At 47.8% G+C, this 13,318-nt stretch overlaps 1 protein-coding gene across 2 annotated transcripts in view; it reads right to left on the bottom strand.

Annotated features, from left to right (window-relative positions):
• LOC143982614 (cytochrome P450 2G1-like) overlaps positions 1–13,318 on the bottom strand; it is a 212,355-nt gene that overhangs the window by 187,244 nt on the left and 11,793 nt on the right. For both annotated transcript variants that reach the window (XR_013274489.1, XM_077481510.1), the window contains exons 3-4: positions 7,517–7,666; positions 6,566–6,726 (exon numbers count right to left, since the gene is read on the bottom strand). Coding sequence is in view for 1 of the 2 variants with exons in the window: in XM_077481510.1 (XP_077337636.1) it covers positions 6,566–6,726; positions 7,517–7,666 (311 nt within the window). In the remaining variant the exon portion in view is untranslated. The remainder of the gene's footprint in view (positions 1–6,565; positions 6,727–7,516; positions 7,667–13,318) is intronic.

Genomic DNA, 13,318 nt, shown 5'->3' with positions numbered 1-13,318 from the left:
AAAGTGAGGCCGTGTAGCATGTCAATGGAAACTGGGCACTTCGTACTGTGAAAAGAAAGGCCAAGCCTGCCAACGTCCGATCAAGGACACTTGCCAGGATACCTCTCTCAAACCCATGGTAATAAAATAGAGGCCTACCAGAGCCCGATCTCGACCCTCGGAGGCGGTACCAAGCCTGTACCAGCCTGCTGCATTCCTGCCCTACCTCGTAGTAGCCCACCCCAAGTTGCCAAGAGCGTCGAATCCCGCGTGCTGTGACACAAGGCCAATTCTTTTTTTTTTTTTTTTTTAAGTCAGGACGTGTAACCCGCATTGATCCAGGACTGGTGCCAACTCACGGACCAGACCCGCCGAAAACGAGACAAAGCACCTGCCAAGGTGCTGTCCCTCCCTGGTACATGTACAGCGTAAATGACGGCGCTCAGTGGCAATCAGCACAATACCAAACGTCACCACCACCGACATGGATGCTGCCGACAAGCGGTTCCCACCTGACCCCCCCAGGTAATCACAAATGAGACTCACCTTTTACTCCCGGAAGGATTCCCCTCACATGTCCATTACTAATACGATTGGAAATAGTTCCAGGAGAACAAGTTCTTCAAAAACCGGCCTCCCACCCACACTGGGGACAAAAAAGGCAGCGCTACCTTTTTCCCGCAAGAAAGGCCCCCACAGCCCGTGGGGCCCGCAGCGTCAGTGAACAATCTAACTTGCCATGCTGATGAGTCCAGACCTCCTAAGCATTCCCAACAAATGACTCCAGGAAGACCACTCAGTGCTCCCTATTGAGACACACAAAGTCCCTATGGGCCGTGGCTGCCTGGTACGCTGCTGGCAGCCGGTGGCAAAACCATGCCCATGGGAATTAAATGGCAAGCAAAATTAAGTCCGCCATTGGCATTCCATTCCAATCGACTCCACTGCAATTCCCAGGAACAATGGAAGATGTGGGGCCCTCTGTTTTACCCCTTTGCTAGCGGACCCCGAAATGTTCCGCTATATGGTGCCATGTCCCCCAACCGGGGCGGCGCCAACGTTGAAACCCCGTACGCTAACGCATCTGAAGTCATCCATATCAGGAATGCCTGAGTTGAGCTCGGGGACCTCCTGTACTGCCTACACTAAAAGGAGCGAACGGTTTAAAGAAAACGCATGAGATGGAGCATCCCATCGGGAGACAACGAACCCCATAATACGCCACATCCATGTACAGCCTAGCAAACGGCAACTGTCTGGCTGAACTGGCAAAAGCCAGAAACTGCATCAAAAGACGCTCTAGACCCCAGTGACCCTTGCCTATATCGACGCACCCATGATATCGCTGCACCCAATCACATGTTACCTCAAGCCCCGCAAAGCAATCTAATCACTAACCAACCTACGGAAAGGAAAGGTGGAGAATCAATCTGAACTCGTTTTGGCTCTTTTCAGGGAACTACTCCCAATGGATAAACCACCAGGTCTGGAAGCGGAACCCTATTAACAAATAGTCCTGCCCAGACAACTCTTAACAAAGCTTTGCAGAAACCGCGGTCGTACACTGCTGGGCCGAACGTAATTTTAGCAACCGCTTGAGAAAAAACCCAATTCCAACAACTGAGCCGCTGGTTGGTCAGGGGTACCTACTGAGAAAAGGCAGCGTCTAGTCCATCCACCAGCATCGTCCCTCCTCTTCCAAACCCCTGGGATCCCCCTGCGGCCAAAACACGTGTGTTTCAAGCGAAGCTCGCCCCCCACACCGATCCTGTTCGGTCGGTTGTCGTGAGGCTGCGGAACCACGAACCCCTGCCAGAACTTCTTTAGGGGACTGCTCCGTCATCCTAAGCTTCATCCACTGGCTAACACCCTGGTGATCCCATCGCCATGCCCTTCGGCCGGCAATTCGTTGCCGTATCCATCCGTCGTACCACAGCCCTGCCCTGCCTCCATCCGGCTGAAGTGCCGTGCTAACAGCTTCTACATGTACGAACGACGTCGAGCAGTGAACAGGGGCCTCCTCCCCCCACCACACGCTCACCAAGATGGCAAACGCCTGTAACCAGTTTGAAAAAAGGTAAGAGGAATCCTCTCCCCTTATCAACTTTTCCTGTTACCTCCATTAGAAGACGGACACCCCGGGGCGCCCTGCAACCGACGGAAACCTCTCCTTTTCGCGGGAACAGCCATCTCTACCGCAGTCGCTTAATTCTCCCCTGATTTTTCCGGCTATCAGGAGCCTGAAAGCTGGCCTGTACTTGGGGAGGACCGACTACCGCCGTCCCTGTCCCACTGCCATCGCCGGGGAATCGCATGTAACCTGGACTGTAGCCAGCGGTGTAGCCGCCGTGGCCCGCTCCTCACTTACGCAGTGCCTGGGCTGTTCTGCCCGGGGCCCGTCACTGCCTGCCCTCGATGAACTGCCCCCGCCCGGGGACCCTGCCTTCCACCCCGATCTACCTCTCGTGTAAATAAAGAAGAAACATATACTGAAAAAAAAAATTGCACTCACCGGGCTGCCCAGGCCTGGGCCCACCAGCCGCCACTCTGGAATCCACCGCTGCCATATGTCCCAGGTCCTCGTCCCTCTCTGACCCAGACAGCTCTCCCTCAAGTCTATCGATGTTCACTGGCCGAAGGACCCCTGGCTGCACACCCGAGGGTCCTGCTCAGGTCGCCGGGGGGGGTCTGCATTGCTGTTCCTCATCCCTCTCACCGTCTGGACATGCCAGACCAGCCCGCTGCCCGCCTCGCTTGGGCAACCGGTCCCTCCTAGTCCGCCCTCTGGTCAACCCGGTACCATTGGTCACCCCGACTATCCTGCGACACGGCTTACCTCCGCTGGGCCGACCGGCCGCTCCAACCTTGCCGTGGCCCTGGCCGTCTTCTCCTGGCCGCAGTGACGAGCGGGGGGGGGGGGGGCAGAGCCATGTGTCGTAGTGCTGTACTGTCCTGCATCTGTAGCACCCTGGGCTCCCCCATCCCTGCGCTCCTGCCTCTGTGCTGGGCCCTTTTGAAGTCCCCCATGCCTGGATCACTGTAGCTGCTGATCGCTGTGGGGGTGGAGGTTCTACCCTCTCCCATGTGCTGCCGCTGCTGCCTCTGACCACCGGGAGAGGTGTCAGGGCCGAATATCTCCTGCCGCAGGTACCGCCGAGCAAATGGAGCCACTGGTCCCCCGTACTAAGCCGCTCTCTTTTCATCCCTTAATGGCCGCTATCCGTGCCCTCAGCCAGCCTGCGTCCTGCGCCGCCGCCACCGCTAAAAGCCATACCATGCAGGCTCAAGTGTCATGTGCTTGTACAGGGGATAGAGAGCGGTGGGAGCGTGTGCAATCTTCTCCTCCGCCGCTCACTAATGATGTCACTCTCCTTCCTTCCTAATAGCTTCCTAACTCAAGCGCCTCCCCTGCTTCAGCCACTCCCCCTTTCTTAAAGGGGACAACTTTCTCTCCGAAAAGCATGACTGTGCTGTCCACACCTGTCATGCCGTCCCTACGCCACTCCTTTCCTCTCCTTCTGCTCCGGGACTCTCTGTATCAGCCTGTTTTACTATGCAGTACTAGTGGGGAGCTCCGTATCACACATCAAATTTTCATAATAATAATAATAATAATAAACGTTATTTAACCACATGCTTACTGGGAACTTAAATCCCCCTCCTGCCCAGACCAATTTTCAGCTTTCAGTGCTCTCACATTTTGAATGACAATTACTCAGTCATGTAATACTGTACCCAAATGTTTTTTTTGTCCTTTTTTCATACAAATAGAGCTTTCTTTTGGTGGTATTTGATCACCTCTGGGTTTTTTATTTTTTGTGCTGAATGAAAAATGACCGAAAATTTAAAAAAAAAAACATTTTTCTTTGTTTCTGTGATCAAATTTTGCAAATTAATAATTTTCTTCATAAATTTTGCCCACAATTTATACTGCTACATATCTTTGGTAAAAATAATCCAAATTAATAGATATTATTTGGTCTTTGTGAAAGTTAGAGAGTCTACAAGTTGTGGTGCAAATCATAAAAAAATTGATCACACCTGATGTACTGGTGGCCTATCTCATTTCTTGCGACCCGAACAAGCCAGGAAAGTACAAATACCCCCAAAATGACCCATTTTTTGAAAGTAGACATTCCAAGGTATTTAGTAAGCTGCATGGTGAGGTTTTTGATGTTGTCATTTTTTCCCCATAATTCTTTGCAAAATTAAGATTTTTTTTATTTTTTCCACAAAATTGTCATTGTAATAGGTTATCTCTCCCACATGGCATGTGTATACCATAAATGATGCCCCAAAATACATTCTGCTACTCCTCCTGAGTATGGTGATACCACATGTGTGGGACTTTTTCCCAGCCTAGCCACATAGAGAGGCCCAACATGCAGGGAGCACCATCACGTGTTCTAGGAGCATAAATTACACATCTAACTTGTTGACTACCTATTACACTTTTGAAAGCCCTGGAGCACCAGGACGTGACACTGATGTGGCACTGATGACAGATGGCACTGGTACGTAGCATTGATGGCACGTGACACTGACGTGGCACTAATGACAGGTGGCACTGATACATGGCTCTGATGACACTGATAACAGATGGCACTAATATGTGGCACTGATGACACGTGACACTGATGTGGCACTGATGACAGATGGCACTAATACGTGGCACTGATGACAGATGGTACTAATACGTGGCACTGATGACACGTGACACTGATGTGGCACTGATGACAGATGGCACTGATATGTGGCACTGATGACACTGATAACAGATGGCACGTGACACTGACAGGTGGCACCAATTACAGATGGCACTGATTTGTGGCACTGAGGACACTGATAACGGCACGTGACACTGACAGGTGGCACTGGGGACAGGTGGCACTGGAGATAGCTGGCACTGGGGACAGAAGGCACTGATAGGTGGCACTGGGGACAGATGGCACTGATAGGTGGCACTGGGGACAGATGGCACTGACAGGTGGCACTGGGCACCGATGGCACTGATAGGTGTCACTAGGGACAGGTATCACTGGGGACAGATGGCATTGATATGTACTGTAGGCACTGTGTTGTATTAGTGTGGCACTGTAATTTATGATTTTTTTCACTCACGCTGTAGCACAGAAGCTCTCCCTCCTCACACGCGTTCTCTGTGTGAGGAGAGAGAGCTGGCAATGAAAGATGATCTCATATGTTTACAGGTGGCTTCTCAAAGCTCTTTACAAGGAAAACACAAGAAATACACAGGACAACATAACATACTGTAAAAGGAAAAAGGGACAATTAAATGAAAGCTTGTCTAAAGAAAAACAGTTTTAGATTTGATTGGAATGAGTTTAGAGATGATGACTCTGACGTTCTTAGGAAGTGAATTCCGGAGTTGGATCATACCAGGAGAAGGCTCTGTTCCCCATTGAGTGTAGGCCAGTAGGGGGGGGGGGGGGGGGAGACACACAGTAAACCAGAATTTGGGGATTTGGGGAGTATAGGTTACGAGGGGGGGAGTACATTGAAAAAAGTTCAGAGACATAATGAGGTAGCCAGGCCATGAAGAGCTTTATAGGTGAGCAAGGGGATCTTAAAGTCTAGGTGAAATCTGATGGGTAGCCAGTGCAAGGACTCCAGGATAGGGATAGCATGATCACTTGTACCAGACCTAGTCAGGATTCTATCTACAGAATTTTGAACATACTGAATTTGATTTATAGTGGATTTAGGTATACCAGCGAGTAGAGCATTGCAGTAGTCAAGTCAGGAGAACACAAATGTATGGATCTGCTTTTCAGCTTTTCAGCTACAGTGTATGATAGCATAGGACGCAGCCTAGCAATGTTTCTCAAGTGGAAAAAAAGATGTCCTGACAACGTTTTGTACAAGTGGATCAAAGGTTAAAATAGCATCAAATATCACCCCTAGATTTTTCAATTTAGACTGAACCTCAATTACAGTGCCATCTACAGATAAGCTATTAGGACTGGCCTTACGTAATTGATGGGGCATGCCAATAAGCATGCCTTCAGTCCTGTCATAATGTAATTGAAGGAAATGATGGGCCATGTTTTTACATCACAAATACAGTTAGATAGGAGAGAAGCAGCCAAAGTAGAATCTGGTTTAGTGTGGGTGTATATCTGTGTCATCAGCATAGATGTGATAATTGAGAGATTATTATTTGAGAAATACCTTACTTGACTGGACCAACTTCAGACTGGAATCCACCAAGAGAAACAAAGAGACAGCAAACAGTGAGATATGACAATCCATTTCAGAGCCAATTCTGAGACTCAAGGTTTCAAGGTGAGAGAGTAAAAGATTGAGGTCTACAGTATCAAAGGCAGAACTAAGATTCAGTAGAATAAGAATAGTTTGTGGCCAGAAAACAGAAGCTAACAAAAGGTTGTATTTTATCATTGCTTAAAATCAATTAGAACACTAGCAGGTATTCAGCAACAGACACATATATTCACTTTAGGTTTTCTCTTTATCTTATATCTTTTTTAGTTAAATTTATAAAAAAATGTCACAATCCATTTAGTAGCGCAGGGATCAGGCACTTCTTCAATAGATATAGATTTACCTGTCCTAATCGGGAGCTCATCAGGATCCCAATTTCGTCAATATATGTCAGAAGGCCCGTGAACCTTTTGTCTTCGTAGTCGAATCTCTCACCGAATACAATGGAGCAGATGACATTCGAGACAGACAGTTTTAGCAGATGAGTCGGTTTTATGGGTTTATCTGTTATTACACAAACAGAAACAATCAACATTTTCAATCCAGACATCTGTAATCAAACCATTTCAAGTCTAACATTTTGGAAATTTTTTTCATCAGATATAGGAAGGATGGATTATCAGTGCCCTAGAGTGTGCTCAAGGCTGGATCCTGTGAGGAGTGAGTGCAAGCTCTGGGAAGAAACCTCCCCTTGCTGAGATCAGAACATTGGCGGTAAGTTGTTCTTCAACTGTGAGTGTATTTTCACCATCTGGAAGCTCTAGAAAGCCTCTCATGGTGGCTCTCTCAGAAAGTGTCAAGCCACGCAACCTCTAGCTCAAAATGTTTACATTCAGCTGAAAGTTAGGTTGAAGTTCCACTTTAAAGCTGAAGAAATTCATAATATTTTTAATATTTTAGTTGCAGACTTTGTTAGCTAATATAGCTTTCCCTGATGTTAACTTTCCAGAAAAGCTGAAATATTGACTGTCACCCTAGATTTTTCTTTCAAGGCGATAGCTGTGAGTTGGGGGATGTTTTATTCCAAAAGGGTTGTTAAGACTATGCAGCCTGGTCACTCTACTCATTTACATATTACAGCCACCATCAATCTTCAGATTTCTTTTTTTTAATAACAGATTACATCCCTGTTGATAAAATCGCCATATCAGATTATACTGTCACACCAGCCATCTCCAGGGATCCTTGGAAATTATGTTAGTAAATAAATAGTTTAGATCAATAGGTTAGGTAATTTCATCTAAAGGTATGTTTAGGGCTAACATTGTACTAATTCAGCATTATCTTCACCTACCTTTGATCTTCATAAATCTGTCCCTGAGACACCGAGCTTCCTCCTGGATTCTCTCCTCCACACTCCTCTTCCCCATCCCAAAATTTCTCAGTGTTGTTAGGGAAAATCGACGCATCGTCTTCCATCTCTCTCCATTGCTCATGATGACCCCTAAAATTTAAAGGTTTTTATACATATTGTTCCTGAAGACTCTTCAATTGAAATATTTTAAATTACTTTTTGACTTTCTCTGTATTTTATTATATAGTGTGTAAAATATTTATCTGTTACATGCACCACAGTGTTTAAGGCTCTCGTCATGCTTTTACTCTCAGTAGGGATGGGCCGAACACTCTCCCCAGTTCGGTTCATACCAGAACATGCCAACAGGCAAAAGGTTCTAGCGAACTTGCGAACCCTATTAAAGTCTAAAGAGGACATGTATCAATGCAAACAAACATTTTTAAAACAACCGTTTTTTCAGGAGCAGTGATTTGAATAATGCTTAAAATGAACAATAAAAATTAAATATTACTTTAAACATCATGCCTGGGCAGGGTCCCCTTAGTCTGCCTGTAAAGTAGCGCATCTGTGCAATGTGCAGAACAGTGTCGCAGAAAAATTACATTTCGAAAAGAAAAAAATTTATTTAACCACATACCACTCACCATATAGCAATATCATGTGTGCAAAGTGGTTCTGTTATCCTGTCTGGACGTCATATGATGTGATCAGGATAACCCGTGATCACGCAGGGGCGAGCAGCGTGGCAATCGTTGATGTGGTGTGTTAGTCTGACACACAACATCTCCAATCTGGGTAAAGAGCCTCTGACGGAGGCTCTTTACCACATGTTCAGCTCTGTCCAATCACAGCTGATCACGGTGTAAACAGGAAAAGCCATATATAGTAGAAGAGAGACAATCAACTGCTCTCCTGATGGGGGGTCTGCGCTGATTGATTATCAGTACAGCCCCCCGAAGTTGCCCACCCAGGACCATCAGCGATGCTATCCATGGCCACCAGGGATGCTGACCATGGATGCTACCCAGGGCCACCAGGGATGCCACCCAGGACCACTAGGTATGAACTTTAGGATGTGCCAATCAGTGCCCATTGTAGATGACAAACAGTGGCCAACAGTAAAGCCTGCCAGTGCCTCCTCATCAGTGCTCCCCATCAGAGCCATCTAACAGTGCCCATCAGTGCCACCTATCAGTGCCGTCTATCAGTCCCCATCAGTGCCATCTATCAGTCTCCATCAGTGCTGCCTATCAGTGTCCATCAGTGCCACTTATAAGTGCCCATCAGTGCCGCCTATCAATGTTCATCAGTGCTACATATCATTGCCACTTATTCATGCCCATCAGTGCCGCCTATCAGTGCCCATCAATGCTGCATATTAGTGCCTCATCATCAGTGCCCATTAGTGGCACCTCTTCAGTGTCACCTTATCGATGCCACCTTACCAGTGCCCGTCAATGCAGCCTCATCAGTGCCCATCAGTGAAGGAGAAAAATTACTTATTTACAACATTTTATAACAAAAACAAAGAAAAACTTATTTATTTAGAAAAAAAAAAAAGACCCAATGGTGATCAAATACCACCAAAAGAAAGCTTGTGGGAATGAAATAATAAAAATTTTGTTTGGGTACAGTGTTACATGACCACGCAATTGTCACTCAAATTGTGGCAGCGCTGAAAATTGGTCTAGGCACGAAGGGGGAAAGTGTCCAGTATTGAAGTGGCGTGAATTTTCATGCCCCCCACCAGTCCATACCAGGCACTTCAGGTCTGGTATGGATTTTAAGGGTAACTCCACGGCAAAAAAAAAAAATTGGCGTGGGTTCCCCCCCAAAATCCATACCAGACCCTTATACGAGTACGCAACCTGGAAAACAGGATAAAGGAAGCTGACAAGTGCCCCCCTTCATCCTGAACCATACCAGGCCACATGCCCTCAACATGGGGAGGATGCTTTGGGTCCCCTCCAAAGCACCTTCTCCCCATGTGGTTGGGGGCAAGGGTCTCTTCCCAACAACCCTGGTCATTGGCTGCAGGTGGGAGGCTTATCGGAATGCCCCCTTTCACAAGGGGGTGCCCAGATTCCAGTCCCCTCCTATGTAAATGGGTGGGGGGTACATTGTACCCCTACCCATTCACCAAAGAAAGTGTCAAAAAGTAAATAAAACAATAGATTGAACTTTTTTTATTAAAAAAGAAAAATGTACATCCATCTTCAATCACGCCGCCTACCGGACCTGAAAAATAGAAAAAAAGAAGAAGAAAAATCTCCGCCTCCATAGAAGGCTTCCCAGCGACTGCTGTCTTTTTGCTTTGACTGCTGTCATATAGACTGACATAACTGGATGACCCCACCCCCCTCTGACATCACATGATGTTCAGAAGGGGGCAAGGTCACTCGGTTACATCACGGGGTAGCCCCGCCCTTGCCTATATAACAGCTGTCACAGCCAAGAGACAGCAGTCGCTGGGAGGCTTCCCATTGAGGCTAAGCTTTTTTTTCAATTTTTTGGGTCAGTCGGGCGGCATCATTGAAGATGGATGGACATCACGGGACACTTTTTTTTATTTTTTTAATAAAGGAATTGTCAAAAACTGTCTGTTGTGGCTTTTACTTTTTGACACTTTTTTTGGTGAATAAGTAGGGGTACAATGTACCTGATACCCATTCACATGGGGGGGCAGTATCTGGGGACCCCTTGTTAAAGAGGGCTTCCAAATACCGATAAACCATCCACAGGTGGTAGCATCAATAGCTTTTTGAAACTATTAGATAAGCACCTAAGCCACCACAACATACAGGGATATACAATGTAATACTGACATATAATCACACACATAGGTTGGACTTGATGGATTTGTGTCTTTTTTCAACCTCACCTACTATGTAACTAAGGATTACATTGTCAGGAACTACCTCCTCCCAGCCATGTATAACTTCTTGAGTTTCCTGGGGATTGAAAACCATCCCTTGTAGACTTCTGCATGTTATCCTCTACTTCTATGCTGACAAAATCCTCCCATCCTCCTCTTCTTCCTGTGTGTTTGGCGGCCCCGCAGGAATGCTATCTGTATACAGGGGGCCTTGAGAGGAAAGGATGTACTCTTCTTCCTCCCACTGTTCTGCCTCAAGTGCCCTGTCCATGATTCCACAAAGCGCGTGCTCTAGCAGAAAGGCTAGAGGGACAGTGTCATTGATGCATGCATTGTCGCTGCTCACCATCCTTGTGGCCTCCTCAAATGGTGACAGGACAGTGCGCGCATTCTTAATCAGTAGCCACTGGCATGGCAAAAAGAAGCCAAGCTCCCCTGACCCTGTCCTGGTGCCATACTGGCACAGGTACTCATTGATAGCCCCCTGCTGTGTGTGCAGCTGCTGCAGCATTGCCAACATTGAGTTCCACCTGGTGGGCATGTCACAAATGAGCCGGTTGGTGTGCAGGTTGCATTTCCTTTGAATGTCAGCCAGCTGAGCACTAGCATTGTATGACTGGCGGGAAATGACCACAGACTTTTCTGGTCTGCCTCAGGAGATCATGTAAGCCTGGGTACCTGGTCAAAAAATGCTGCACCACCAAATTCAGGACATGTGCCAAACACGGAACATGGAACCTGCCCCTGTGGTACAGCACATTCCATAACACCGCAGAGCTCCGCCTGTGCAGGACGCTGCCTCTGCGCGTTATTCCAAAAGTTCTTTGGTGTGGGCCTTTTTTGAGACAAGTGCATCAGATTGCACCGCTGCTATTTGCAACATATGTCTCAAACGTATCTCGCGTGGTCAAAACATTAGCCGCTTGGGCACTACATGCTTGACTAGACATATATTGACCTGCCATGCAGCTCGTTGGCAAGCGTACCTTAAAGACCCACACCAAAGAACAAAGCGGACCTCTCCTTGCTCCTCATCAGCTGGGATCTCCAACCCCACTAGACCTTCAGTCCTCTCTGAAACCTGCACTGAGAGGAATTAAGGTGTAGAATTAGGCGTGTCACAGACAAGTGCTTGCGGGCACTCTGCTAGCAGTACACCCACGTCCGATTGTAGAAGGCAAATTTCCCTGCCCCAGCTGCTGGACCTTTGAAAGAAGTTCACTCCCAGCCATCCACATGAATGCTAGCTTGGCTAAATTGCTAGCATTTCAACTACTGTCTTTTCAGTTGGTAGACTCGGCCCCCTTCTGTGAGTTTGCGCAATGTGCGGTTCTCCAGTGGCAGGTCCCCAAACGCCACTTATTCTCACGGAAGGCGATTCCGGCTCTCTACCGGCATGTGGAAGGCAATGTCCTTGCCTCACTGGACAGAGCGGTCAGCGCTAAGGTGCATATTACAGCTGACTCATGGTCCAGCAGGCATGGACAGGGACGGGGCAGATATTTTGACAGCTCTGCAGGGGCAGGCTGAGAGGTGGTTGACGCCACACCAGCTTAAGCCAGGAATGGTGGTTTGCGACAATGGCAACAACCTCCTCTCTCCGACAGGGACAACTGACCCACATGCACTGTGTGGCTCATGTCCTTAACCTGGTGGTGCAGCGGTTCTTGGGCAGGTACTCAGGCTTACAGGATGTCCTGGAGCAGGCCAGGAAAGTCTGTGTGCATTTCCGCCGATTATTTAATGGCAGTGCTCGACTAGCTGAGCTCCAAAAGGAGTTGAACCTGCCCAAGAACCGCCTTATATGTGACATGCCCACCAGGTGGAACTCAACATTGGCCATACTGCAGTGGCTACACACGCAGCAGAGGGCCATCAATGAGTACCTATGCGACTACGGCACCAGGACAGGGTCAGGGGAGCTTGTTTTTTTTCTCACCACGCCAGTGGGGCATGATCAGGGATGCATGCACTGTCCTGTCACCGTTTGAGGAGGCCACAAGAATGGTGAGCAGTGACAGTGCATGCATCAGTGACACTGTACCTCTTGTCCACCTTTTGGAGCATATGCTGCGTAAAATAATGGACAGGGCACTTGAGGCAGAACAGAGGCAGGAAGAGGAAGACTTCCTTGCCTCTCAAAAACCCCTTTATCCAGACAGTGTTCCTGCTGTCCCACCCATCACACAGGAAGAGGACAAGACATCTCTGGGAGGCCTTGCAGAAAGGTCTATGCCACGCGTTCCCAGAGACTGGGAGGTTCCAAACTCCTGGTCCTGGACAACGTGTTGCTGAGGCTTCGGTCAGTCACAGAAAGAGCGGTGGAGAAGGTGGCTGCCTGACCGATGCGTTCAGACAATCTTTTAGTCCACAGCCCCAAGGTATGATCGGTTCCAGCAACCATCGGCAGCGTCTGATTTATATTTACAGTGCAGGAATACCTAGGGGCAAGGTCAGACTTGGACACCTTTCCCACCAAAAATCCTCTGGCTTACTGGGTCTTGAGGATGGATCACTCGTCAGAGCTTGCACAGTATGCAATTGAGCTACTCACCTGTCCTGCATCCAGCGTTCTTTCGAAACGCACCTTCAGTGCTGCTGGTGGCTTTTTAACCAATCACATGGTGCGCCTGTCCACCGACTGACCTTCATAAAGATGAATCAGTCTTGGATCACCACCAGCTACCAAGCACCTGAAGCTAACCGAATAATTTTTTTGGAAATGTCACATCCCTTCAAGACTGCCTATGCTGATACTGAGTGACTGTCCTGTTATGTTGACTGACTATCCTCTTCCTCCTCAATGATCCCGCTGATATCTTGGAAGAACATTTTTGGTTCTGGGTGATGCCACCAGCCCAATTTTTCAGCCCCTGTTTAACAGGGGCGTGTAATTACAATTTTTGATGCAATGCTTTGCAGCA

The sequence above is a fragment of the Lithobates pipiens genome, unplaced genomic scaffold (assembly GCF_037356315.1).
Source record: "Lithobates pipiens isolate NorthernLeopardFrog02 unplaced genomic scaffold, aLitPip1_a1.2 Scaffold_1, whole genome shotgun sequence".
Classification (NCBI taxonomy): Eukaryota; Metazoa; Chordata; class Amphibia; order Anura; family Ranidae; genus Lithobates; species Lithobates pipiens.
The sequence above is the reverse complement of the archived record's forward strand: the minus strand, read 5'-3'. Positions and strand labels throughout refer to the sequence as shown.